Raw genomic sequence first — 25516 nt, 5'->3', positions numbered from 1 at the left:
GAAAGCGGTATGCTCATAGTCAGAAGTCTCAATTTGAACCCCACCAGCGATGGATCGTGTACATTTTCTATCACCTCTTTTCTCATGGGTGAAATGGAATTGAAAATACCTACCTTGAGGGACCATGGTGAGGACGAAGTGAAGAAAAGGCCCCTCAAACATGTTGTGTCATTTTGAGTCAAGTGAGCCTGAAGGAGGCTGATGAGGCTGTAACCATGCACCTGCAGACAAACTTTCTGGCTGACCCCACTCTCTCTGTGTCCCCAGGCTGCCCCAGGCCCCGGGCAGACACGCCAGGCCCTCAGCCCCAGCCCATGGACCTGCGGGTGGGCCAGCGGCCCCCGGTGGAACCCCCACCGGAGCCAGCGCTGCTGGCCCTGCAGCACCCCCAGCACCTGCACCACCGCCTCTTCCTGGCAGGCCTGCAGCAGCAGCGCTCGGTGGAGCCCATGAGGGTAAAGACAGAGCTCTCTGCACACATGGCAGCCTTGAGCTCAGCCCCAAGGCCCCCTCCCTCCCTTTGGCCCCCCCAGACCCTTGTCTCAGTCCTCAACTCCTTGCCCCTTCCTGGGCGGCTGGCCCTGCCCACAGCTCTCAATGGACACGCCGATGCCTGAGTTGCCGGTGGGGCAGCAGGAGCAAGAGCTGCGGCAGCTTCTCAATAAGGACAAGAGCAAGCGAAGTAAGAATGGAGCCCCCATCCCACCCCCGGCCGGTGTCCATGGCCCTCCTGTGTGGGCACGTGAGGGCTGGGGTGGGAGTGACGCCAGCCCAGATATCCCTCTGCTTGCTGGGCTCTGCCTGTGAATGCAGGTGGGGGCGGGTATGGGGGGAGGGTTGAGGTGAGGCCTCGAGCTTGGTTCTTACCTGAGGAGTCCCTAGGACACCTTGTATTGGGGCAGTGGATGGGGCAGCAGGCAGAGAATGTACCAGGGTGGCCTCCTGTCTACCCATCCCAAACTCTCTCATGGTCGTCTGCCTCTGCAGGTGCCGTGGCCAGCAGTGTGGTCAAGCAGAAACTGGCGGAGGTGATTCTAAAGAAACAGCAGGCAGCCTTAGAGAGAACAGTCCATCCCAGTAGCCCCAGCATTCCCTACAGGTAACTCCCTCTCTCACCTGCTCCCTTACGTCCTTACCATGCCCTCTCATCCCTATAATTCCATCTGTGAGCACTCACATACCCTCCCCTTCCTCCCCGCTGCCCATCACCTGATCCTTATCCTTCACCTCCTAAAGTAATATACATCCCCCAGTTCCTTCTCCCAACTGACATCTGCCCTCTTCTCTCCTTTAATTATCTCTCCCCACCCCGACCTGAGGCCCTTCTTTGTGCACATGCATGCACACACAAACACACACCACCCCATTGGTAGTCTTCTTCCATACATTTTCCTTTCTCTTTTTATGTCGCCTCTAAGCACAAATATATTCTGATTCCTAGAGCAGGTTCTTCCCACCTGAGTCAGAGTTCCCAGTGTGTCTGGGACCCTTGCTCCTCTGCCAAGATCAGAGTTTTGCATGTGAGGATGGGAGGCCCCGTGCTGCCGTGGCCCCTATTCCTGTCAGCCCCATGTTGCCCACCCTGCTGGCTGCACTTCCCCTGGCAGGTCCCATGCCCATGCTCAGGAAAGCGCCCCTGTGGAATGAGGTGGCTTCCAGGCCTCTGGGCATCCTTGCTCCTCTGAAGCAGTCCTTGGCACTCATTCCATAGAACTCTCGAGGCCTTGGAGACGGAAGGAGCTGCCCGCTCCATGCTCAGCAGCTTTCTGCCTCCTGTTCCCAGCCTGCCTAGTGACCCCCCAGAACACTTCCCTCTACGTAAGACAGGTGAGTGGTATGGGCAGGTGGAGACCCAACAGAGGGGTTAAGGGAGAGGGCCTTGGACATGGGATAACTGGGGGGGAGGGCTAACAGGCAGAGGGGAGGAGGGTGGGTGTGGGGCTGAGTAATGCTGGTGCTCCCACAGTCTCTGAGCCCAACCTGAAGCTGCGCTACAAGCCCAAGAAGTCCCTGGAGCAGAGGAAGAATCCACTACTCAGAAAGGAGAGCGCCCCTCCCAGTCTCCGGCGGCGGCCTGCAGAGACCCTCGGAGGTAAGGACCAACAACACGGGTGGGGTTGGCTGATCTCATCCCTTTGGGCCAGGTGCCACCAAGGCAGAGGTCCCCTCCTCAGGGCTATCATGGGTGGCTGGTTGTACAGCATATGTCCTACGCTCTTGCTAGGGGGCAAGTTGGGGCTAAAAGCCAACCCCTGCTCTCTCGGCTAAGCTGACATCTGCCCAGAAGAAGGGGTGCCTTAAAAAAAAAGTCCAAAGACCCTGGAGACTAATAGTGGCCTGCTTTCTTCCTATCCTTCTGGGAGGAAAGTGAGAAGCAGAGGCCACCCTTCTGGCTACCGCCTGGTCTCTAACTATGCCTCCCTCCCTCTCCAACCCTCAGACTCCTCCCCCAGTAGTAGCAGCACACCTGCATCAGGGTGCAGCTCCCCCAACGACAGTGAGCACGGCCCCTACCCCGTCCTGGGCTCAAAGGTAAGGCCTCGCTGGCTGGACTCTCTAGGGCAGTTCTGAGGCTCAGCCTTCCTTTCAACAAGCGACCCTGACCAGGCTGGGGCCACAGGGTCTGGGCAGCGCCACCTGAGCCTCCTGGGTGTTCTGGGGAGGGCATGCCCGGGGGTGGAGGTCTGGGACCAGTGACCCCTGCCCTGCTCCCTATGGCAGGCGCTCTTGGGCCAGCGGCTGCGGCGGCAGGAGACTTCTCTGGCCCCGTTCGCCTTGCCGACAGTGTCCTTGCTGCCCGCAATCACACTGGGGCTGCCTGCCCCTGCCAGGGTGAGTGGCTGAGGCGCCCTCCCCCATGCCAAGCTCCTCAGCTTCTTTTATTCCCTTCTCCTGCCGTCCCACTGCCTTCACTGTTCTTTCTGCTGGAACCTGCTCCCCTGTGACTCCTCCCCACCTCCTCCCCAGGCTGATGGTGACCGCAGGACACATCCAACAATGGGCCCTCGGGGGCCAGTCCTGGGAAGCCCCCATGCACCCCTATTTCCTCCCCATGGCCTGGAGCCTGAAACTAGTGGCCCCATGCCCTCTCGCCTACAGCCCATTTTCCTGGATCCTTCAGTTTCTCATGCCCCACTGCAGACTGGTAAGTACTGCTGCTTCTCCAGGGGAGGGGCTGGATCCTGGCAACCTGCTAAGGGCCAAGCTTGGGACTGATCCCATCCTTCCTGCCCCCTCTGGCACCCTCCCATCCTTCTCTGTGTCTCGCTGCTGAGTCCCTGCCCTCCACCCCACGTCCTTGCTTTTTTCCATTCATCCCCATGGTTCCCTGTTTATGCCCCCCAACCCCTTCTTTCCAGGGCCTGGGATTGGGCCCCTGCTCTTCCACTTGGCCCAGTCCTTACTGACCACCGAGCGGCTCCCTGGGTCAGGCCTCCACTGGCCACTGAGCTGGACCCGCTCAGAGCCCCTGCCCCCAAGCACCACCGCCTCCCCACCGCTGGGTCCCCTGCAGCCCAGCATGGGGCAGCTCAAACCTCATGTCCAGCTGATCAAGGTGAGGGGAACTGGGTAGGGGAGGTGGTGAGGGGTTGCTTAACTGGGCCCCTGGGGGCTGAAAAAAGAAGGGAGGCTTCAGAAGGGCAGGGATCTGGAGGGCTAGAGTGAGGAAGTGGCTAAGGGGCTAGGGACTAAGAGCTGCATGGCCACAGGAGTCCCAGTCAGATGAGTGGCCACGAAGCCCATCATGTCCCACCCCACAGCCCGCACTCCAGCATGACTTCTCAGCGGGCATCTCCCCTCTCCAGAGACCAGCCAAGCCAAGTGAGAAGCCCCGACTATGGCAGATACCCTCAGCTGAGGACCTGGAGACAGATGGCGGAGGAGTGGGGCCACTGGGAGATGACAGCCTGGAACACAGGGAGTTGAGCCATGGGCAGCATGAGGCCAGAGGCCCTATTCCGCTCCAGCAGCACCAGCAGGTATGGCAGTGCCCAAGTGCCCTCTGGAAGGTGTGAGTGGGAGATGCTGGGCCCTGGCATAGATGGAAGGGAGGGAGATAGGATATGAGTGCAAGAAATAGCTCTGGAAACCATGTTTGCCCTGCCAGATCCAGACCAAGGTGCAGACGGACACACACACACACACACACACACACACACACACACACACACACCCATACCCATGCACACTTACACTTACATGCACACTGCAGCAGCCTGCCAGGCTCAGCGTGAAGTCATGTCCCTTTTCCAGCAGTGAGGCTGGCCTCTCATGGAGCCATACACGTTCCTACTCTAATACTTCTCCCTATGACCAGTTGTACTGTCTCCGGGAAGGTGGCTAGGGCAAGAGGTGGGGCAGAGCTGGCTCAAGTGCTTCAACCAGAGCACTCTTACCATGTTAGTCAAGCCATGGGGTATTAGTTTGCTAGGGCTGCTGTAACAAGTACTGTAAACTGGATGCTTTAAACAACAGAAATTTATTTCCTCACAGTTCCGAAGGCTAAAAGACTGAGATTGAGGTGTTGGCAGGGTTGTTTCCTTCTGAGGGCTGTGAGGGAAGGAGCTGTTCCAGGTCTTTCTCCTCAGCTTGTAGATGGCTGTCTTCTCCGTGTGTGTTCACGTTGTCTTCCTTCTGTCCACGTCTGTGTCCAAATTTCCCCTCTTTATAAGGACAGGAGTCATATTGGATTAAGGCTCATTCTGATGACTTCATTTTGACTTGATTACCTCTGTAAAGACCCTATCTCCAATTAAGGTCACATTCCAAGGTACTAGGGGTTAGGATTTCCTTCAGACATGAAGTGGGAGAGGGACACGATTCAGCCCATAACACGTGGTAGCAGTCCACACACATACAGTGGCTCGTGCAGGTCCCCACGTCCTTGGGTGGCTGCACAGTCCTTGGAGAAGAGGAGATCCTGGTTAGAGCTGGGCCTGAGGCCCCTCACCTGGGTTCTGGCTTTGGAGTCCCAAAGGCCCAGGGAGCTCTGGGGGAAAGGGATGGTCAGTCTGAGATGTAGACCTTTGGGGGCTTGTGGGGGTAGAAAGCTCAGAGTCAAAGGCCAGAACCTGGCTGGGAGGTGGGGCTAGAGGCATCCTGGAATCTCTCCCAAAAGGGGGCCTGTAGGGAGGTTTCCAAGACCTTGGGCAGAAGCACATAGGACAGGATCCTGAGAAACTGGAGACTGAGGCCCCGCTGTGTCCCTCAGGTGTTTCTCTGGGAGCAGCAGCGACTGGCCGGGCGGCTCCCTCGGGTAGGCACTGGCGACTCTGTGCATCTTCCGCTGGCTCAGGGTGGTCACCGGCCGCTGTCCAGGACTCAGTCGTCCCCAGCTGCCTCACTGTCAATCCTGGAGCCCACCAGCCAGGCCCATGTCCTGCCCAGCTCAGAAACCCCTTCCAGGACCCTACCCTTCACCACAGGTAAGACTCGTATTAGAGTGGGGCAGGAGGAAGGGGCTGGGGCACACAGAGGTTCGGGCATGGGTCCATGTCTGTATCGTGATGTCACTCAGGACAGTTTTTGAGGCCACAGAGCACTTTCTTGATCTTTTGAGATCCACACAGCATCCATGAAGCAGGAGGACTAGGTGGTGGATCTCATTTACACATGAGGAGACCTAGGCTCAGGAACTCTAAGGTGACAAGCTTGTCAAATAGCAAGCTGGCAGTCAGGCCAGGCTAAGAATTGTCAGGATCTCTTGACAGCTAGTTTAGGCCTTTCAAAAATGGAATTTATTTTTGTTGCTCTGCTTGTGAAAAGAGCTCAAAAGCATTTTAGAAATTTTGAAAATTGCAGAAAAGCATAAGAATAGAATAAAAATCACCAACCATTATCCCACCACCCAGAGGCAACCACTCTTAAATGCTCCTATATTCTGACCAGTCTTTGTTCCAGCCAAATGCACACATACAAACACAGTATGTACCATATTCAGGTACCAACACAAGTGCCATATACACATTCTACTCTGCTGTATTCAGTTAACATATTATGAATGTTTCATAATATAATTAATCCTTAGAAATGAGATTGTTACAGTATTTCATCACAGTATTTTATTTTTACTTAAAGATTTTTTCCTAGTTGGGCAGTTAGATGGGTTACTCATTTTTCCTCATTTGGATTTCCTTGTCCATAAACCTTTACTCATCCCCGGAGTTGTTTACCAAGGGTTGCTCTTAAGGAGTGGTGTTTCTGGATCAAATAGTATGAGCATTTTGAAGATCCCTGATGTCTTGACAGTTACCCTACCGGCAGTGTACAGGGCCCTCCTCTAGGTGTCCCACTGGTCAGGCTGTAACAGTCACTTCCCCAAAACTGTATCTGTCTTGTTACATAGCCCAGTATCACTGTGGGCCTCCCAACTCCTGGTTTTGGGGTTCCTGAGGAATTCTTTCTCCTCTTGCTCCCCCGTGGCAGCCTATTTGGGTCATGACATTCAGTGTGAGGCCCTGACATTAGGCCTCCCTTCGTTACCCTCTGAGTTCTTGAGTTCACGGTCCATGTATCAAGCCATATGAGGAGGGTCGTTGTGTTGGGAAGGCAGTGGCTGTGTGGCAGTTGTGTTGGCTTGGGCTGTGTTGGTGTGTGTGTGAGGTGGTTAGGATAACAGGGTAAGCAGCTGGGGGGGTGAGTCTGGGTGTAAAGGGCCAAAGTTCAGGATGGCATGGCGGGGGGGGTGGTTGTGCCAGGTCTGGCTCCATGGGGGGAGGGCGAGCAGGCAGTGAGGACTCCCTGCTCTGGGTAGGGCTGGTCTATGACTCGGTCATGCTGAAGCACCAGTGCTCCTGTGGAGACAACAGCAGGCATCCAGAGCACGCAGGCCGCATCCAGAGCATCTGGTCTCGCCTGCAGGAGCGGGGGCTCCGGAGCCAGTGTGAGGTGAGGAGGTGAGGTGGGGGCTGTGGAACTGAGGAGGTAAGAGTGATAGAAGGGAAGGTGGAGGCGCTGGAGCCAGCATGAGATGAGGGGGCAGGCGGGGTGGTGGTAATGGTAGGGAAGGGCGTGAGCAGGGCTCAGGAGCTCTGTGGGTCCTTCCTTAGTGTCTCCGGGGCCGGAAGGCCTCCCTGGAGGAGCTGCAGTCGGTGCACTCTGAGCGGCACGTGCTCCTCTACGGCACCAACCCACTCAGCAACCTCAAACTGGACAATGGGAAGCTGGCAGGTAGGGGCCCAGTAGCATCTGGGGTCCCCGTACCTCCCCTGGCTCACCCAGCCTACCTATCCCCTGTCTCACTCATCCCAGCTCTGCCCAGCTTGTCTCTCCAGCATCCTGTACATCCCCATGTCGCCCCTAGTCCCTCTGCTGCCCATCCCTACCTTGCCCTGTACACCTGCCCTGGCTCTCTTTTCAGGGCCTCCCTGCTCCTGGCCAGGCCAGAGGCTGAGAGGATTCGGTTCATATATACTGGCCTCTCTCCACAGGGCTCATGGCACAGCGGATGTTTGTATTGCTGTCCTGTGGTGAGGTTGGGGTAAGTGTGCCCAGGGGTCTCGAGTAGGCATTGCCACGGGTTCTGGGATCTCCTCCCTTCTGTTTCCCCAGGCTCAGCCCCTATCTGTTTGTTCTCGTGGTTTTGCCAAAGCTGGCGGGCCAGGGGCTTTCCCATAATGTCCTGCTGGCTAGTAGCTCCTTGTGGAGAGGTGTGTCCTTGGCCTACCAGTGTCTCCTGAGTGTGGAGCCTTGTACCTCACACTTAGAAGGTGTTTGGTAAATGTTGAGTGAGGCTCAAAGAGCAGGGCCAAGACCATCTCCCTTCATTAGCCCCAGTGGTCAGAACTGGCCATTCCATGCCAGCCTCCAGGCTGTTTGGCCTCGTGGAACAGGTCTCCAGGCAGAATTGGGGCTGTACGGGGGTGCCTCCAGTATTCTTAGAGACTCAGGCATTTCCCTCCCACTCCCCAGCTTTCCTTCCTCTCTCTTCACCCTACTCGGGGGACTTCCTGCCTCCTTAACAGTGCTCTCCTTGCCTAAAGAGGCCCCCGCAGTGGTTCTCCAGCCAGGTGTGTGGAGGCAGGGGACGGAGGCCTAGTTCTGGAGGGAAATGGGAGCTGTAGCTGGGATGCTGTTTGGGAGCCAGTCAGCGCCCTATTCACAACTTCCCATTTCTTGCCACTTTCTGATTTTTCCAACTGTTGTTGCTTCTGTTTTCTCCTCCCTCCTCTCCCTTTCTCTCTCTCTCTCTCTCTCTCTCCAGCCTCTTGAGACTCTCTCTGCCTTCCTCGCCTCTCTTGGTCCGCCTCGCCCTCCCCATCTCCCCATCATGCCCCCCGGCCCCTCCCTAGCCTTGAGGCCCAGGGACAGGGTTTGGGGGGCCTCCCAGCCTGGGCTAGGGGCCCTGAGTGGAAGACAGTGGTGCAGACGGCCCCTCGAGCTCCGACCATCCCGCAGGGCCTGAGCAGAGCCAGCTGGGGCTTAAAACCCCCTCCCGGCCCAAACCCCAAGTCCCACCCAGGTAACGCCATGCCCCCTACTCTGACCGGGGAGGCACGCGCGATGCCGCCGGCAGAGTGCTGGCCAGATAATGGGCTTGGTGATATGGACCGAAGCTGGGAAGGAGACATCATGCTGGGACTGGGGGATACAGGAGGCCTTGCCTTTGGGTGGTGGGGCACTGGGGAGGCAGCACTGTCTGTCCAGCTCCCTGCCCCTGGGGTCCTGCCCCTGGGGTGGGTACCACCCATGGGCCCTGGCTCCTGTGGGAAGCCTTGGATGATGCGTGCCCTGACTCTGGCCCCCACAGGTGGATACTGACACTATCTGGAATGAGATGCACTCTTCCAATGCAGCCCGCTGGGCTGCCGGCAGTGTCATCGACCTGGCCTTCAAAGTGGCTTCCCGTGAGCTAAAGGTAGGAGGTCTGGGTTGAAGGTGGGCAAGCCGCAGAGAAGGCGGCAGGATGGGGCAGCAGGGAAGGCCAGGTCCAGAGCCCTAGACATCTCATTTCTCTAGGATAGGACCACAGGATTTTGGAAGGGAAATTGAGAGCTCTGGGAACGAAAATGAAATTTGAACCTTGGGCTCATATTACTTGGTGGGGAGTCAAGCCACTGTGACCCTGGGCCTTTGGTCTGTAAGATACCCGAGGTCGTGATCATCCAGGATCATTTAACACAGGCCGCTGTGTGACCATAGGCAAGTGGCAGACTGTCTCTGGATCTCTGTGCGTTGGCAAATTGGTTCTTCATAGTGCTGAGGTTTTATGGACTGAATTGGTACTCTGGGCCGGGCACCTTACAGAGACTTGTCCTGAGGTCCACACCCCTGCATTGTTTAAGAGCTCAATTCAAGATGGTCAAGGTGTCCTCGGTGTCTTATCCCCTTGGTGGAGTTTTACAGCTAAGGGCACAGCCCTGGGTTTAAAACCCTGGCTCCATCATTTACAACCAGGCAACTTCGCACAAGTTGCTTAACCTGCCTAAGCTTGAGATTTCTCCTTGTCTGTAAACTAGAGATAATAATAATGTTTATCTTTTGGAGATGTTGTGAGAATTAGATAACATTTACCTCAGAGAGATGTTGTGAGGGTAAAATCCAGTGTTTACAGAGCGTTCAGCACAGGGCCAGGCTCAGTGCTTTTGGCCTAACAAACAGTAGTTATTGTTACTACAAAGTGCTAACAGCCAGGACATACCGCGAAGCGGGGTTCTGTGTTAATGTCCAGCCTGAAAGCAGAGGCCGCTGGCCTGGGGACCGAGTGCCAGGGCACTTCAGATCCATCCTGGACACAGTCAGCTGTTGCCCGGGGCTACTTCTCTGGGGAGGAGCCTGGGACTAGGGGTAGGTTCATGGACCAGGGGGCTGGCCATTTGGCTGATAAGCATTCTTTCTGTTTCCAGAATGGTTTTGCTGTGGTTCGGCCCCCAGGACATCATGCAGACCATTCCACAGCCATGTAAGGCCTGGGAGAAGCCTGGGTGGGGCGAGACGGGAGACATTTCCTACTTCCCCTGGGTTTTTTGGGGTTGGGCCAGGCCATGATCCTGTGGCGAGAGGAAGCTGGAGAGGTGGAGACATGGGAGGGAATGGGCTGGCAGGACCTCTCTCTCTTCCCAGGGGCTTCTGCTTCTTCAACTCAGTGGCCATCGCCTGCCGGCAGCTACAACAACAGGGCAAGGCCAGCAGGATCCTCATTGTGGACTGGGTAGGTCCTGGTCCTTAGTGCCTTCAGACCTGACAGCCTTGTGGAAAGAGCCCTGAGCTTGGCATCAGAAGATGTGGGGTCATGTCCTGGTTCTGCACTGGCCTCCTGAGCCTCGGTTTACCCCTGTGTAAAATGCGGGTGAAGATAACACCCATGTCACGGGAGATGTCGAGGGGGCCCAGAGAAGATGGTGGATGGGAAGGTGTTCAGCCACAACAAACTCCCACAATGGGAGGAGCCATTTGAGTGCTGTCTTTTGGCCTCTGTTGGCGTCTTTCTGCACATCTAATTTCTGCATTTCCCCTACAAGTAGTGACAGTAACAGCAGATAACATCAACATACCACTAATTTCATATGACGTATTTAATCCTGACTATAACCTGGTTTTCAGATGAGTAAAGTGAACACAGAGAGGTTAAGTAACTTACACACAGCCACACACCAAGTACATCCTGAGACAGGAATTTGAAGCCAGGTGGTTAGCTCTAGAGTACACGCATCTTAACTACTAAGCTATCCCACTCTGCATTGACCTCTGTGAATGGGACATTCCTATGCAGAAGCTGAGGACAGTGGAGGAACTCTCCACACTTGCACCCATGCCTGGTCCTGCAAGTTACCAATCGCAGGGCCACAGCTCTTTCTAGGACGGATGGCACCGGGCCCCCTGTACCTGCCCCTCTGTAACTGAGCTTGGTCTCTGATCACCTGCATCACTCCATGACCGTGGGCTAGACACAGCAGTGAGGGTTCCTGACGTGTGATCCTGGACTCTTCCTCCTGCCACTAATCTACCCCCACATACTCTCTCACTGGCGGGCCTGCCCTTGCCATGCCTCCTCCCCTTCAGGGTCTCATATTTCAGCCACCCCCATCCAGAATACATGGAGAGACTGAGGTTCAGAGAGGACCCATGGATCCATTCCACAGTTTAGCTCTAGGGACCTCAGTTTCCTCACCCCCAGTCTAGAGTCCTGATCCTCTATGGTCGCTGGCCTCAAACCCTTCCAGCCTGTTCCAGCTTCCATGTCCTTTCTTTCAGACTTTCCCTAATCCACTGCCCATCTCCCCATACAGGATGTTCACCATGGCAATGGAACCCAGCAGACCTTCTACCAGGACCCCAGTGTACTCTACATTTCCCTGCATCGCCATGACGATGGCAACTTCTTTCCGGGCAGTGGGGCTGTGGATGAGGTAACCACATGTTGGGTCCACCCCTTCCAATCCCGTTGACTCTCCCTCATGGCCCTTACTCTGCCTTTGTCACAACTAGCTGTGTGATCCTGGGTAGATTATTTAGCCTCTCTGTTTCTCCATCTGGAAGTGAAGAGGGTGGAAAAGCCGATCTTGCAGTACTAACATCCTGGGGTTCCCCTCCTGAGACTCTGCTCTTTTCATGTCTCTCTTGCATCCTGTTTTCCAGGTGGGAGCTGGCAGCGGTGAAGGCTTCAACGTCAATGTGGCCTGGGCTGGTGGCCTAGACCCCCCAATGGGGGACCCTGAGTACCTGGCTGCCTTTAGGTAAGTGCTCTGGGGGCCCAGAGGAGGCTCCACCTAGCAAGACCATCCTCTCCTGCCCCTTTTCCTAATAGCACCAAGTTGGAGGCGATCAGTTGACTTGTCAGCCTGTCCTCATCCAATTAGTAGAAATTATAAGCCAGCCCTGGAACCAAGACAAATGAAAGAAAATGCACTGCTTCACTGGCCTCTGGTAGCCCCCACTCCTGATGAGAAGACAGGAAACAGAATGAAAAAGTCAAAGGGTGCTTTATAAAGCCATACATTACCAAGAGCCAGTGTTGAAAGGAGTGGTGAGAGATGGGCAGGGTAGAGTGAGTGGAGCTGCTACCTTCAGTCAAAGAAATCTGCCTGGAGGAGGTGGATTTTGTGCAGGAGGTGAGAAAGATAAATGGTGGAGAAAGAGGGAAAACAGGTGATGTCCACTTTGGGGAAGTTGCTTGAGAAAAACATCGTTAGAACAGCAGCTTTGGGCTCTGTTCAGGAGCCCTTATATGTTTCACTCTGGGGTCCCTGTACTCCATTTGGGAAAAGGAATCCTGAAAGTAGTTCTCCAAATACTTTTCTGGAGATACTCTCCATGGGAGCTAATTCTCTAGGAGGCCTGGGCTGAGGTTCTCGGTATCTGTGTGCCCAGAGCCTGGGGCCTTGGAAGATGTCATAATGGACCCCAGAAGTGGTCAGGGATGCAGGGTGGCATGTGGGGGCAGCGGGGGACAGCAAGGCCTGAGGAGAAAAGAATGGATCTGGGTGGCCGAAGACCTCAGAGTCTAGTCACCCTTAGGTGACTTGCCCCTTAGTAACTTGCCCCTTTTCTGGGGTTCTGCCTTCTGCACTCTGCACGTGCGTGCGTGCGCGCGCACACACACACACACGCACACACACACACACACACACAGTATCCTTTTCATTCCTTCTGATGTCCCATCCTTGGCTCCTTCCTGCCTTGTGCCAGTTAAGAGCACTGAGTGGCTGAGTCTTTATTTAGGCTATGCCACGGATATGGGTGGCCAGCCAAGGTCAAAGAAATCAGAAGGATCCACTAATCCTGCTGGGAGATTGGTTGTCTTGGAGGCCTAAGAACACGGTGCCCCACAGTGAAGTTGGTGGACAGGGCCCCTTGGCCTCTGACCCCACAGACCTGCACAGTGTGGTAAGCCCCCCTTCTCCTCGCACCCTCACAGGATAGTTGTGATGCCCATCGCCCGAGAGTTCTCTCCGGACCTGGTCCTGGTGTCAGCTGGGTTTGATGCTGCCGAGGGTCACCCGGCCCCACTAGGTGGCTACCATGTTTCTGCCAGATGTAAGAAGGGGCCAGCCCTGGGTGGTGGCGGGGGCGCGTTGTGGTGTAGGGAGTGAAGGCTAGGCTGGGAGGGGAGGACTGGCCAAGTCAAGGACCAGCAATGGCTGGTCCAGGGCCATGAGTGTGAGGACTGGGGTATGGCAGCTGACCTTAGAATTCCCTGGTTTCTCCTAGCCTAGTACAGCTTAGGGCCCCTTCTCATGACCAAGTCTGTTCACTAAGTCACACTGTGAGGACTTAATGTCTGACAGACAGGAAGCTCAGCCATAGGACTCTCACCACCCCAATTGCGTCATTCCCAGGCTGGGCTGGCAGCTTCTCCTAAAGGAAGATGGAGAGGAACAGTGTTCTCAGAACAGAGGGGCCCCACTTGGCCTACTGGCCTACAGGACCTAGAGGGCAGAAAGAAGATGGTGTGGCTCAGTGAAAAAGATGCTGGCTGAAGTCGGTGCTCCCATTTCCACTGTGGGCCCTTGCGCAAGTCCTTTAACCTCTCTGAGCCTTTAGTGAGGCATAACAATTGGTTTTTCGTGGGATTCCATGAGAAAGCACTTAGGAAAGTAGAGAGCCATGTGTCTGCATCATTATAAGGGAAGAAGCAAGCAGAAAAATAATAGATAGAAAGGGCCCACCGCTCCTCCACCCCCACCCCTCCCACACTTCCCCTCTGACCATGTAGGTTTTGGGTACATGACACAGCAGCTGATGAGCTTGGCAGGAGGTGCAGTGGTGCTGGCCTTGGAGGGCGGCCATGACCTCACAGCCATCTGTGACGCCTCTGAGGCCTGTGTGGCTGCTCTTCTGGGCAACAAGGTGAGCTGCCCACCCCCCTATCCACACCCCCATGGGGCAAGGAGCCCGGCCCTCCCAGGACTGCTCCAAAGAGCCAGGCAGATGGGGTGCCTTCCCGAGGGCTCAGATAAGGCGGGGTTGGCTAGGCCTGGAATGAAGGAGATGGAGTGGATGCCGCTTCCCCAGGTCAGGTCAAGAGCCAGCACTGCCTACCCTAGGCAGAGCCAGGAGCATATGCCTATTTGTGCCCCGAAAGCCAGGGCCCTTGGGGTGGGAGAGAGCTGGGCTGTGGGTACCGAGACTGGTGGCTGATGTGGTATTTTCTTCTACAGGTGGACCCCCTCTCAGAAGAAGGCTGGAAGCAGAAACCCAACCTCAACGCCATCCGTTCTCTGGACTCTGTGATCCGGGTGCACAGTGAGTGTGGAGAGAGGACACCCGCTGACCCCAGACTTGGGAGAATCCAAGGGGTCTCATGTCCCCAAGCTTCTACCACCAGCCAGGCCGGGGATTCTGGGGCTGGTTAAGAGTAGGCTTCTTATAGTTACCCCAGCTGGAATGGTGGGATGGCACCCCGAGGAGTGGATATCCTTGGAGCCCTCCAGGTGGACCCAACAAGGACCACCAGACACTTGTCACCTCAAGGCTGGACTGGCCTCCTGTCTCCAGTCACAGCCCTGGGCCAGGACCAGGTTAACAGTGACACTTGGGCCTTGTTTGCTGAAAGTGCAGTTCCCACCTTGACCCTCAGTCCCAGCCACAGGGGTCTGGGGAGCTCTTTTCACTCTGGGGGCTAGGTCTTAGAATCTAACACCACGTTGAGAAAGCACTTTAAATTTTCAACTTCAACTCAGCATCTATGGAGCACTTGTAAAGGCCCGTGATCTATGCTAGGGATACAAAAATGAATAAAATAGATTTCCTCACATCTAGGCTCAGTAGGGAATCATATATAACATGAAGATGCTGCTGGTGCTTTGTATGGAGCCCTCGTGTTGGGCTGGGCTCTGGGTGTATTCCCAGGACTTGACAGGCTGTTGGCAGCAGCAGGCAGGGTGGTCATGTCCATGATCTAGGTGAGGCAGTGGTTGCCCAAGGTGGGTAGGTGGCTTGCCGATAGCCACCCATAGCAACCCTAGTGATGGGCAGCTTTCCTGGTGCTGTGTCCTTCCCTCCTCCCTCTCGCTCCTGTCCTGTGTGCTGGGCTGAGCATTGCTGGGCGCTGACGTGAGTGGGACCCTGTGTTCCAGGAGGCCAGGGCTTGGGATCTGAGGTCACTCTGATATGGATCCCATCTTCAGAAAAGTGGGCCCTACTGGTGTCCTTAGGAATTCCACACCTATGGGAAGGGGTTGGAGGTAGTCTCTCAGCCCAAGGGTAGGATAATGGCTTGGGCACCTACTAGGCCACCTCATAGCCATGCTGAATCTGCTCTGCTCACCCTTTCATGGTTGCGGGGGTAAAGCCAGGGAAGGCATTGTATTGAGGGTAGAGGCAGGTGAGAGCCGACCCTACACCAAGGACACACACAGTACTCTTGGGCCCTTGGCCTGAGGTATTTGGTCTCAGTATCAGCTTCGTATGTGTGGTATGGCAGGGGAGAGGGGCTTGTTTTCCCCAACCCTTTCTGACTCAGCTTCTTGTCCCAGGTAAATATTGGGCCTGCATGCAACGCCTGGCCTCCTGTCCGGAGCCCTGGGTGCCCAGGGTGCCAGGGGCCGACGCAGAAGAAGTGGAGGCAGTGACCGCACTGGCATCCCTCTCCGTGGGCATCCTGGCTGAAGAGAGGTGATGCCAGATCCCTGCCTGCAGCCTCTCCACCCCTCGGGCCCTCCTAGCTTGAGGATCCCAGATCCCAGCACAGCCACTCAGCCTTCTCAGGCTTCCTGGGAAGCTGGGATGAGGCCCTTCCTGGAGCCACATGCCCTCCAGTAACCCCATGCTTGTCCTCCCCCAGGCCCTCGGAGCAGCTGGTGGAGGAAGAAGAACCTATGAATCTCTAAGGCTTCAGAATGAATCTACTCGCCCATCCTGCCCTTCGGACCTGGTTCTCTTCTCACGTTTGACAACAACACCTGTTCCCAGAGTCTTCAGAGAGCCTCTGGGCAGGTGGTTGGGGCCAGAGAATAGCCCCTTGATAGTCAACCCAAGGAGGCTGGGAAGGCCCCTGGATCTAGGATAGGGACCAAAGAGGACCCTGAGGGGGCAGGCTGGGAAGCTGGCCAGACCCCAGTAGGGCTCTCCCAAGAACAGTCTGCCCCTGTGGGGTCCAGGCCCCTGCTGGGCCCCCAATTCCTCAGGACTGCACAGAGGAGGACTGGCTCAGTTGGGCCCATCCATAACCACTATTCTTGGCTCTGTAGACCCTGGACTTTGCACACAGCCCCAGGCTCCACACAGAAATGTGAACTTGGCCTTAGCCAGTGTGGCCCTTCCTAGGCTCCGAGGTCTGGAGCAGGGGAGTAGATAGGAAGAGCCAAGGGGTCATATACCCGTAAGTACAGTGGGAGTTCCTCCTCTTGCTTGCTTACTCAGATGACTCTGGAAGCTCCCCTCCCCCACCACCACCACCACTGGGGCAGTAAGACAAAGCTCCCTCAAGAGCAGTCATCAGTAGGCCTTCCATGGGGCCCCTGCCTTTGCCAGAGGCCACCCTATGTCGACCATCTCTGCTCTGGTGGAGCAGATGGGTGCTCTTGGAGTTCTGTGCTTCCTGATCTAATGGTGCCAAACCTTCATCTCCCCTGAGAAGCACAGTGTGACCCCCAGGTATATCTTGGTCACTACCCCACTCCAGGAGCCTTCTTTTTCTGGGGTCTCCCCTACGTAAGTTCTGACTCCTGCTCCACATAGGTCTAGCTTGGTTGAGGGAAAAGGCGGTGGGAGAGTGGATGCAAGACATGGGGGAGGGGAGACTGCCCTGGTTTTTGGGGTCCAGGCCTGGGGCCAAGAAGGAAAGTATTTTGAGTGTGTGTGAATGTGTGTGAGAGAGAGACAGTGAGTGTGTGTGTGTGTGTGTGTGTGTGTCTTCCCTAGGACCACCATACCCTGTGTATGTATGCATGTTTTTGTAAAAAAGGAAAGAAAAAGAAAAAAAATGGGAAAAAAATCTGAACAATAAATGTTTTATTTGCTTTAAAGGTGTATGTGAAAGGGCCTCCTGGGGATGAAGGGTATGTGGTGGGCACATAGCTGCGCAGCACACTGTGTCTGGTTTGATGTGGAGGGGAAGGGACTGGGTGGGGCTGAGGGGCTGCCCTACTCCAGCTCCGTGCCTTTCCATGGCAGCTGCCCTGCAGGAAGGATCCATTCTGAACACGCCCTAGCTGCCCCTGCCTGCCCCACCTGGGATAATAAAGAGGTAGCAGCAGTGGGCTGAGTCCATAGACATAGTGGGAGTAGTGGGTTATATAGACACTCAGACCTGGCTCACGAAGGCATCTCCAAAGAGTTGTGAATCAGACCCACCTGAGTTCCAGTCCCAGCTGGGAGCTCAGGTAAATCATCACTTCCTGGGGCCTGTTTATCAGTTAAAGCCTCCAGAAACACAGTTTATGGTTTCTGCTCTAATGAATGCACTGTGAGTTAAGCATATTCTGAACCTAGGAAAGAGAATGGGTGAGGCGACAGGCCCTGACAGGCTCACCCAGTATAAGCAGAGTGTATGGTGCCAGGGCTGCCAGTGCCTCTCTTTATGGTTCTGAGTGGGCCCGGCTTCTCTAGCCAGCAGGAATAGCAGCCTCATTACCTCAGACCTGGCCCCAATCCCTCACAGTATGGGAGAAGGGAAGCAGGTTTGTCCCCTTCCTATCCGTCCTGGCCTCTTAGGTGATGCATACTAAATCCCATAGAGGCAGCTGAGACTGTGCCCATGGGTATCCTCACCCTGGCCAGAAGTGTGCTGAGAGCAGAGGAGGAAAGCTAAGCAGTGGGTTCGCCCATGCCAAGGGGACAACGACCTCCCCTGCCCACTAGGGCACAATGTGAGCTGAGGAAATGGTTTAATGAGACAACTGGGAACCCAGCACTACCAGCCTTCCGGCTCACTGCTCCCAGTCACCCCCCAAGAAACAACCAGAGGCAGTCTGATAAAATGGCCGCTGTATTTCTGTTAAAGTGACAGTGACACAGATAAGGCAAAGAGATGAGGGGCTGGACACAGGTGGGAAAGGGGTAGACCATGCAAAATGGCAACCTAACATAAAAAGATACATGTACCAGTAGCCCCTTCAGAGTCAGGCGAGCCCTTGGGCCAGTGTATGGGCAGAGAGCAGATTTTATCCTTCAGAAGGGAAATTTTAAAAGATACAAGCTCTAGATGAAGGGTAGTGATAAGGGGCAGAAGTGGGGGTATCATGGTGGGGGTTGTCTGGGTGATCTGGGTGGGATGGGCAGGTGTGAGGAGAGTGGAAATGCAGAACTGGGGGTGTGTGGGCACAGGTGTGGGGCCCTTCCATGCTGCCCCCTCCCCCGAAGCCCTTCAGGAGACAAGAGCACCTTCCTCATGACCCTTAGCATGGCCTGGTTTGGAGAGTCCTGCTCTGGGGAGTATGGTACATGTAAGAGGGACCATTTCAGGTGGGAAGATGACCGGCTCTGGCACACTCGTGGGAGACCAGCTCTGGGTAGAACAGGGACACCAAACTCTCCACTCAAGTCCCCACTCCCCTTAGGGGAACAACAGGATGGGGTGCCAGAGTTAGGAGCTGAGAGGTTTCTACTAGAGACCCCTTACTTGACCCGACCTCTCCAGGTTCCCACCCCGGCCTGAGGGAGAGTCCTTGGGACAATGGACCAAACCACCTGCTGTCTGGCCCTGCTTACAAAGATTCCTCACTGAGTGCTAAGGAAATAGATCCATTTGAAAAGCTGCCCTCCAACCAGGTTGTTGAGGAGCAGCATGGCAGGACCCCTTCCCACCGCATCCAGCTCTCTCCAGAGGGAATGGGTCAGCTTTCCCGGAGACTAAGGTCCTTCTGCTGTGTATTTTCTGCCATAGTTCTGGGGTCCCTAGGGTGTGGTGCAGGCCCACCAGATGTCTCAAGAGACTGAGTCCAGGTCCTGAGGACCCCAGGGTACAGAGACTTCAACCCCTGGGTCAGAAATCGCTGAGGATGCTGAGGTCAGCAAAGTCAGCCCGGTAGCGGTGAGCGTAGAGGCTGAGCAGGAAGGCCCACTTGAAGGCAATGAAGCTCCAGACGCAGGACAGGTAGTAGCTGTTGGGGTCTGTGAGGCCTGCAGGGGAGAGGAGCCCAACAGTGACTCAAGAGGGCTTTGCCCTCTGCCACAGCCACTGTGCCACAAGCCCATTGGCCACCCCTCCCCACCACCTCCAACAGTGGCTGAACTAATCCTACAGAGAGATTAAGTGTGATAGTCAGGGTCTGCAGGGAGGAGGCAGTGGGGATGAAGGAAGGTCAGGGCTGGCCAATCATAGGTCTGTATCATCTACTCTGTTTTTGTGATTTTGATCCTAGGCCACTTCCAACCAGCTTTAACATCATACCTCCTAGGGGCAGGGACAAGGGCCTTTGGCTCCTTGCTGGTTGCAGCCACCAGAGGGCACTCTGATCTCACTACATGGTACTACAATGAACTAACCCTCCTGGGTGCTAACCAGCAGCGTGCACTGTGCTCAACACTTCCTTCCCACGCGCTCATTGAACCCTTCCAACCCAAGGAGTGGGTACTCTTATTCTCCCTACTTTAACAGTGAGAAACCCCAGGTAGAAGAGTTTAAGTGATCTGCCCAGTCCCTTGGATGTAAGCTGTGGAACCAGGACCAGGATCCCAGGTCTACTCCAGAGCCCCCCACTGGCCCTCCCACGCCCTCTCCTCCCAGACCAGCCCTCACTCTGGTGTCTGGTGATGGCCAGCACGAGGAAGGTGCAGAAGGTGGCGATGGAGACAGTTGAAAAGAAGACACCCACGAAGAAGAAGCCACGCAACCCCTTTAGCCAGGTCCTCCAGTAATCCTGCATGTACATCACGTGTGTCACCAGGACCCACAGCGCCAGCACACCTGCAAGACAGACTGGGTCAGCCGGACAGACGCTGCAGTTCCCCTCTCCTCCTCACCCTGCCTTTAGCCAGTGACCCTGGCAACTCCCAGGGCCTTTTAGGTTCGACTGGCCAGACACAGTTGCATAATAATACTAAGATAATGTTGGCCTTTTCATTCTCATTTCCTCATGACTGTAGAGTGGCGTTTTCTGGAGGTTGCAAGGCCTATGCTATCTCGAGGAACTGAATGCAAAAGCAGATAAGGGAATCTAGCTGCCTTCTGTTAAGTCACAGATTCAAAGAGATTGGCAAAATTTAAAACCACATCATTCTTCTCCCTAATTTTTTTTTTTTTAAATTTTGGAAAACATGACTATTTCTTACACACAAAATTGTTACTTAACTCAATGTTATTTATTTATTTATTTTTTTAATGCCTACAGTACCTGGTCTTCCTAGGCGGTCTCCCATCCAAGTACTAACCAGGCCCAACCCTGCTTAGCTTCTGAGATCAGACGGGATTGGGCACGTTCAGGGTGGCATGGCCATAGACTCAATGTTATTTTTAATATTACTTTAAAATATTCTCAGTGTTAATTTCTAATACGGTACATATCAACAGATATAACCCACATAAATTTCCTTGGGGTTTCACAACTTTTCAAGAATGTAAAAGGGTCCCGAAATCAAAAAGTTTGAGGACTGCTGCAATCCAGCCTGCTTTCCAAGGACTTCCCACTACCTACCCTGAGGGCCACAGATGTGAAAAGCCGGCCTTCCACCCTGTTGCTCCTCCTCCACCTGGCCTGCAGGGGCCACAACCTTAAAGTTTCAAGACTTTCTTGTTCATGGCCAGAGTCCATGTCACTCCCTCCAATCTGCAGCCTTTCCTGAGCCCGCCCACTGGGCCTGTCTGGGCACTTCCCCTACAATGCCAGCTGCCACTCAGCCAATACAATGAGTTTCCTCTGTGCCAGGCCGTGCCTGCCTCGCAGCCCAAAGAGTGGAACAAATATCGATCTCATTGGCAAGTGTCCGGAGCAGGGCGGCAGGGTCCCCGCAAGGGAGGAATGAAGAAAGAGGCAGAGACAGCTGCAGACCTGGCAGGTGTAGGCTACACAGGCTGGGGATCCTGGGAGTCTAGAGACCTGTGCACACATGCACAGGAAGGATGGGCATCTGTTTGGGGAAAGTGGTTATCTGTGGCAAGAAAGAAAAGAAAGGGAAGTTGATAAGGAAGTGGGGGTGGGAGAGCACTTTGACTGAATCTATGATATTTTATTTCTTGGGCTGGGTGGTAAATGTAAGGAGTTTGTTAAATCATCTTTTTTCATATGCTGGAAATATTTCATTTTTTTTTTTTTTTTTAAAGTTAAGAAAAACAGAAGGCAGAGGGAGGCGTCATCACTGAGCTATGCTCTGGTTACCAGCTCACAAGCTGTCACAATTCGGGCAGCCTGGCAAGGGACAGAAACTATGAGACTGCAAGCCAAGAAGCCTGAGGCCTGGCACTGCTGTGCCACCCGTGATCTCTCAGAGCCTTGGTGTTTTACATCTAAAAATGGGTGAACCCAAAGGTCCTGCCAGCCTGGAAACTTGGCGACTCCAGTGTTCCACCCTAGTGAGGACACAGCCCTGCCAATCCCTGCAGCTTCCCCTCCCACTGTTTCACCCCCATTCTCCCAGCTCTGGCCCTGCCAACTCCCAACCTCCCTCAGGGTTTGGGGCCTGTAAAGTGGGTCCCTCTACCCCTGAGATCAGGGTGAGCCAGGACAAGCATTTCTCAGTGCTGGCACAGGCAGGAAGTGGAAGCAGGCCGGAGGTGGACAGAATAGCAATCCCACAGCTTTAGCTTATATCTTATGTGATTTAAATTGTGTGCCAGCCACCCTTCCCAGAGTCTTTCCCAGTCGTCTCACATGCCTCCTAAGTGTTCATTTGGGGCAGCTGTTTGGTTTCTTAACAGGCCCTAGGAAGGGAGTTTATTGTCACTGAGCATATTCAAGGAAGAGTCAGATGGGCACCTGTCTGGAACAGTCCTACTTGCTCTCTATCTTCTCACTATGCCATGAAGGGGCTAGAGGAGATGAGCTCTAAGATCCTGTACCACTCAAAGATTCTGGAAGCCAGCTCAGGAGAAAAATAAGGAGGTCAAGCAATTCCTCTGTGACTCAGCAATTTCTAGGTTAGAAAAATGCTGAAATGGGGGCCTAAGGAAACACCGTCTCTTAGTCCACTGGCCATATTCCAGTGGTGACCACAAAACACCCATCCCCACATACACCCATATACCAAAAAGGGCTGAGCAGGAGGAAAAGAAAGATGGCCATTTGGGTGTTCCAGGTCTTAGTTCTTCGTTAATGGGTAGGCACAACCTTCCCCTCTCACTTCCCCTGCACACAGGCCTCACCTCCAGATAAACACAAGTCAAGTCTGGAAGCAGGCCCATTCTCACCCACCCTGGCTCCCACTACTTTCCGCGGAAGAGGGACCTCCCTCACCAACTCCATCCAAGGTGGTCAGTGAAGGAGCAGGAACTCCCACCGGTCCCTTCCCACACTGCAGGCAGGAGGCAATTGTACCTCAGCCCCTGCTCCCTTCCCTCTGGGCTCCAGGAAACCTGATCTGCACAATTCAAGACAGAATGAACAGGTCCCCAGGCTCACTTGGCTGCCTGTCCACGCCAGACCTCGCTCCTCACTCTATCCCACCTGCTTCAAGGAGCAGGACCCCTGTTCCACTTGGAGCTCAGAGCTGACAGATCAAGGGCAAGGAAGGCACAAAATTGGTCACGCAAGTATTCCCAGTGGCTGGGTTGGAAGTGAGGTGACAAGAGGAGCCCAAGGGAGCCAAGAGGGAAATGTAAATAAGTGGGACCCTGGACCTGGATCCTGCTATGTTCTTGTACACCTGCCCTGGGGAAAAGCAAGGCCCAGAGCCTAGTGCTCCTCTGGCTCACAGCTCCTGCTGTTTAGAAGAGCAGAGCTGTTTAGACTCCTAGGGCAATTTTTCTATGCTTTCTCTTTTTCCTTGTCTGTTAGACATAGAGCAAAAGTTTATGTGTTTCCCCAGGGTTCCCAGAGCGAAACTATTTCTTCTGCAATTGTCTTTCCTTCAAGCCTCTTCTTCCCAGACACCATCAGGATGGGAGAGTATGGGTCTCCACCCATGAACGCTCTTCACATTGGACCCAGGGGCTCTCGGCTGATGCTGCCCCAGAAACCAGCACAGCCATGGGTCCCTGCCTGGTACACAGGGGAAGCACACTGGGGCTGCCCTCTGGTGACTCGGCAGTTTCTGAGCTGGAAAATGCAAAGTCAGAAGTGGGGTGCTCACAAGTCAGTAAATCCGCTGATGCTTCGACCCCAAAAGAGGAAGAAGGCTGACTGACTACAGACTCTCTCAGAACCCATTCAGGGTGGAGAGAGCACGTGCATGGCCCTAGCCTGGCAAGCCCTCCGCTGCGCCACACCACCAAGCCACCAGACCACTACGACCACCAGGCAGCTTTGGCTCTTCCATGGCCTCCTCCTGGTTGTCAAAGGCCAGACTGTCAGGGAGGCACCAGGACTCCTGCTCCAGCTGGTCGCTGCCCTAGTGCCTCTCCCTGCAGACAGCTCCACAGCTGGCCTGCCTCAGAGGGAAGCCTGTGGGGAGGGAGAGAGGGCAGAGTTTGGGTCAGAGGGAAACCCTAGGAGTCCCTGGAGCATAAGCCTATTCCTGGCCTTCCAAAAAGCAGCTGTGAGAAACAAGAAAAGACACAAAATTGCAACATTTCGGACCTGAAGGGGGGCATCTCAGAGATCATCTCCTACATGGCGTCTCCTCCCACTCCTCATAGATGATGAAACTCGGGCCCAGGAGGCATTGATGGGCCCAAGTTCCCACAGCTAGCTAGGGCTCACTCCGCCAGGCCAGGCTCTAACACACTCGGCTCTGATCCCAGGGATGGCCCTCCCTCCTCCTCACCCCCAACCAGCCCCTCAACTAAGGTCTTATCAGCACAACCACAGGGCCTGACCTGAAGATAACACCTTCCTGAGTGGAAAGCAGCAGCGCTGACAAGAAACAAGAAAAAACTGTAAGGAGAGAACCAGGAGAAACAGGATAGATGGTGGGGGTGTAGGGAAGAAGGAGCCAGAGGACTGTAGATAACTGTGCAGAAATGACCTGGCTGCCCTCAGGGAGGACAGGAACCCACAGGTGGTAGGGCGGGCAGGCAGGCAGGCATGAGAGCAGCTCAGCCAGTGCGCCCACCGCCCTTCCTTGGTGATCCCCAGCATTCCGCTTTGCATTGCTTAGACTGTGGCTATGTACGCCCCTCTTATAAGGCAGAATCCCCACCTCTCATTCCTTCTCTACCCAGGGATGGCACTCGGTAAGCTCACAGAGCAATAAGTAACTCTAGTTTTTTTCATTAGTCCATTTAGGGCTCTTTGGGCAGAGGATTTTAGTAATGGAATAAGATCATCATATGTAAAAGCATTATCTTTATATGTTTTTTCCCCAAAAGTTCTTTTTCCACACATATTATTTCATGTAGCTGTGTAACCTGGGGCCAGCTATTTATTTACTCCAAGCCTCAGTTTAAGCCTTATCTGTAACATGGGCACAATAATAATGCCTACTTCACAGGACTAATGTGAGGATTAAATGAGATTGCATAACACAGTGCCTGGCACATAGAAAGCATTTTTTAAAAAGCAAGTAGAAATAATATGTTTCATCTTCACACCAATTCTACAACACAGAGAGGTTAATGGCATGCCCGAATGGTGCACTGTGAGCAGAGCACCGGTGAGCACAGGGCCCCCACCGGTGCACTGACGTTCTGACTCTAATACGTGCTTCCCCCTTCCCTCCTCGAGGCACAGAAAGGGCGACCAGCAGGGTTTAGCAGACCTTGGTGGAGGAGCCATAGAACAAGGGTGGCAAAGAGGCATCAAAGTGCCTGAAAGAAAATATTCAGTTTCTATCTGATCCCCAGCACGGTCTTCCAGATCTCCGCAGAGGACTCTGCTGGGGTGGGGTCCACACTGGAAGGAGGCAGGTGGGCTTCCCTAGGAACCCCAGGCGTCCTTTCCACTTACCCTTTCTCTGCCCTCACCCATCCCCAAAAGCAGGTTGTGTGTGTTTGGGAGTCTTCACGCCTAGACTTGTGACAGCCGTGTGAAGGAGGTGGCAAGAGAAGCAGGCGCGCAGGCAGGACGCTGTCACCGGGCAGCCGGGCGAAGGGGCCTCCAGCTAACCGGCTCAGCGGCGGCCGCGCGGCACACTTGGGCAGCAGGGGTCGCGCCTGGGCTCGGCGGGTATCGGGTCCCGGTGGCACCCAGATAATGCCTGGGCTGCACGGGGCCTGCGCTGCCACGGGTGTTTTTGGATAAACACCCCACCCGCTCCCTGGGGAAAGGCCGCCCGCAAGGAGCCTCCGGAGCAACTGACAGCGACTCCCCGCTCACGCCTGAAGCCGGGCCCCAGCGCCCCTCCACGCCCCGGGGTACCTGCGAGTCCCCCCATAGCCGCTGTCCCAGGCTGGCTGTAGACCACCGTCCAGACGAGGAAGATGGAGAAGCCAGCCACTGAACTGAGGCCGGAGTAGGCGGCGCGGAGGCCGAGCTGCAGGCGAGATGGAGCCATGGGCTGCGGGCGCCGGGTGGGAGGGCAAGCGCCACCGAGTGTCACAGGTGCAGGGCCCAGAGCCGGAGCTGGAGCCGAAGCCGGGAGCCGCCGGCCGCCCTGCGCTCCG

At 54.9% G+C, this 25516-nt stretch overlaps 2 protein-coding genes and 1 non-coding gene across 8 annotated transcripts in view; 1 reads left to right on the top strand and 2 right to left on the bottom strand.

The window, feature by feature from the left end:
- Nucleotides 1–24919, top strand: part of HDAC7 (histone deacetylase 7) — a 43605-nt gene extending 18686 nt beyond the window's left edge. For 2 of the 6 annotated variants that reach the window (XM_011368207.2, XM_011368205.2), the window contains 24 exons: nucleotides 268–455; nucleotides 592–682; nucleotides 988–1099; nucleotides 1712–1827; nucleotides 1967–2092; nucleotides 2441–2532; nucleotides 2722–2832; nucleotides 2968–3145; nucleotides 3360–3556; nucleotides 3762–3980; nucleotides 5213–5426; nucleotides 6755–6888; nucleotides 7050–7170; nucleotides 7431–7480; nucleotides 8750–8857; nucleotides 9846–9901; nucleotides 10063–10150; nucleotides 11229–11348; nucleotides 11578–11675; nucleotides 12857–12975; nucleotides 13655–13788; nucleotides 14100–14184; nucleotides 15417–15555; nucleotides 15725–16848. In XM_011368207.2, the coding sequence (XP_011366509.1) occupies nucleotides 268–455; nucleotides 592–682; nucleotides 988–1099; nucleotides 1712–1827; nucleotides 1967–2092; nucleotides 2441–2532; nucleotides 2722–2832; nucleotides 2968–3145; nucleotides 3360–3556; nucleotides 3762–3980; nucleotides 5213–5426; nucleotides 6755–6888; nucleotides 7050–7170; nucleotides 7431–7480; nucleotides 8750–8857; nucleotides 9846–9901; nucleotides 10063–10150; nucleotides 11229–11348; nucleotides 11578–11675; nucleotides 12857–12975; nucleotides 13655–13788; nucleotides 14100–14184; nucleotides 15417–15555; nucleotides 15725–15770 (2942 nt within the window). In that variant the 3' untranslated portion in view covers nucleotides 15771–16848. Of the gene's footprint in view, nucleotides 1–267; nucleotides 456–591; nucleotides 683–987; nucleotides 1100–1711; nucleotides 1828–1966; nucleotides 2093–2440; nucleotides 2533–2721; nucleotides 2833–2967; nucleotides 3146–3359; nucleotides 3557–3761; nucleotides 3981–5212; nucleotides 5427–6754; nucleotides 6889–7049; nucleotides 7171–7430; nucleotides 7481–8749; nucleotides 8858–9845; nucleotides 9902–10062; nucleotides 10151–11228; nucleotides 11349–11577; nucleotides 11676–12856; nucleotides 12976–13654; nucleotides 13789–14099; nucleotides 14185–15416; nucleotides 15556–15724; nucleotides 16849–24893 lie in introns of those variants that run through there. The other 4 variants (XR_002782319.1, XM_011368206.2, XM_011368208.2 and 1 more) reach the window with 4 other exon arrangements.
- Nucleotides 17851–25516, bottom strand: SLC48A1 (solute carrier family 48 member 1). Its single transcript, XM_011368203.2, has 3 exons — nucleotides 25272–25516; nucleotides 19622–19789; nucleotides 17851–19002 (listed from the first exon to the last, which is right to left on the bottom strand). Exons 1-3 carry the CDS (start codon nucleotides 25405–25407, stop codon nucleotides 18866–18868), a joined length of 441 nt encoding a protein of 146 aa, XP_011366505.1. The 5' UTR covers nucleotides 25408–25516; the 3' UTR covers nucleotides 17851–18865.
- On the bottom strand, nucleotides 20205–20323 carry LOC111744766. The gene has a single exon (XR_002782339.1). It is a non-coding gene; the product is annotated as a 5S ribosomal RNA (ribosomal RNA).

This window comes from Pteropus vampyrus, unplaced genomic scaffold (genome assembly GCF_000151845.1).
Source record: "Pteropus vampyrus isolate Shadow unplaced genomic scaffold, Pvam_2.0 Scaffold140, whole genome shotgun sequence".
NCBI classification, from domain to species: Eukaryota; Metazoa; Chordata; class Mammalia; order Chiroptera; family Pteropodidae; genus Pteropus; species Pteropus vampyrus.
The sequence above is the reverse complement of the archived record's forward strand: the minus strand, read 5'-3'. Positions and strand labels throughout refer to the sequence as shown.

Bases quoted from the DNA above. Each gene is read 5' to 3' on its own strand.
- SLC48A1 (XM_011368203.2), bottom strand. From the start codon at position 25,407: ATGGCTCCATCTCGCCTGCAGCTCGGCCTCCGCGCCGCCTACTCCGGC. The intron at 19,790-25,271 runs GTACCCCGGGGC...TCTGTCTTGCAG, and splicing joins GGCTATGGGGGGACTCGCAG to GTGTGCTGGCGCTGTGGGTC. The intron at 19,003-19,621 runs GTGAGGGCTGGT...TCTCCCCTGCAG, and splicing joins GGCCATCACCAGACACCAGA to GCCTCACAGACCCCAACAGC.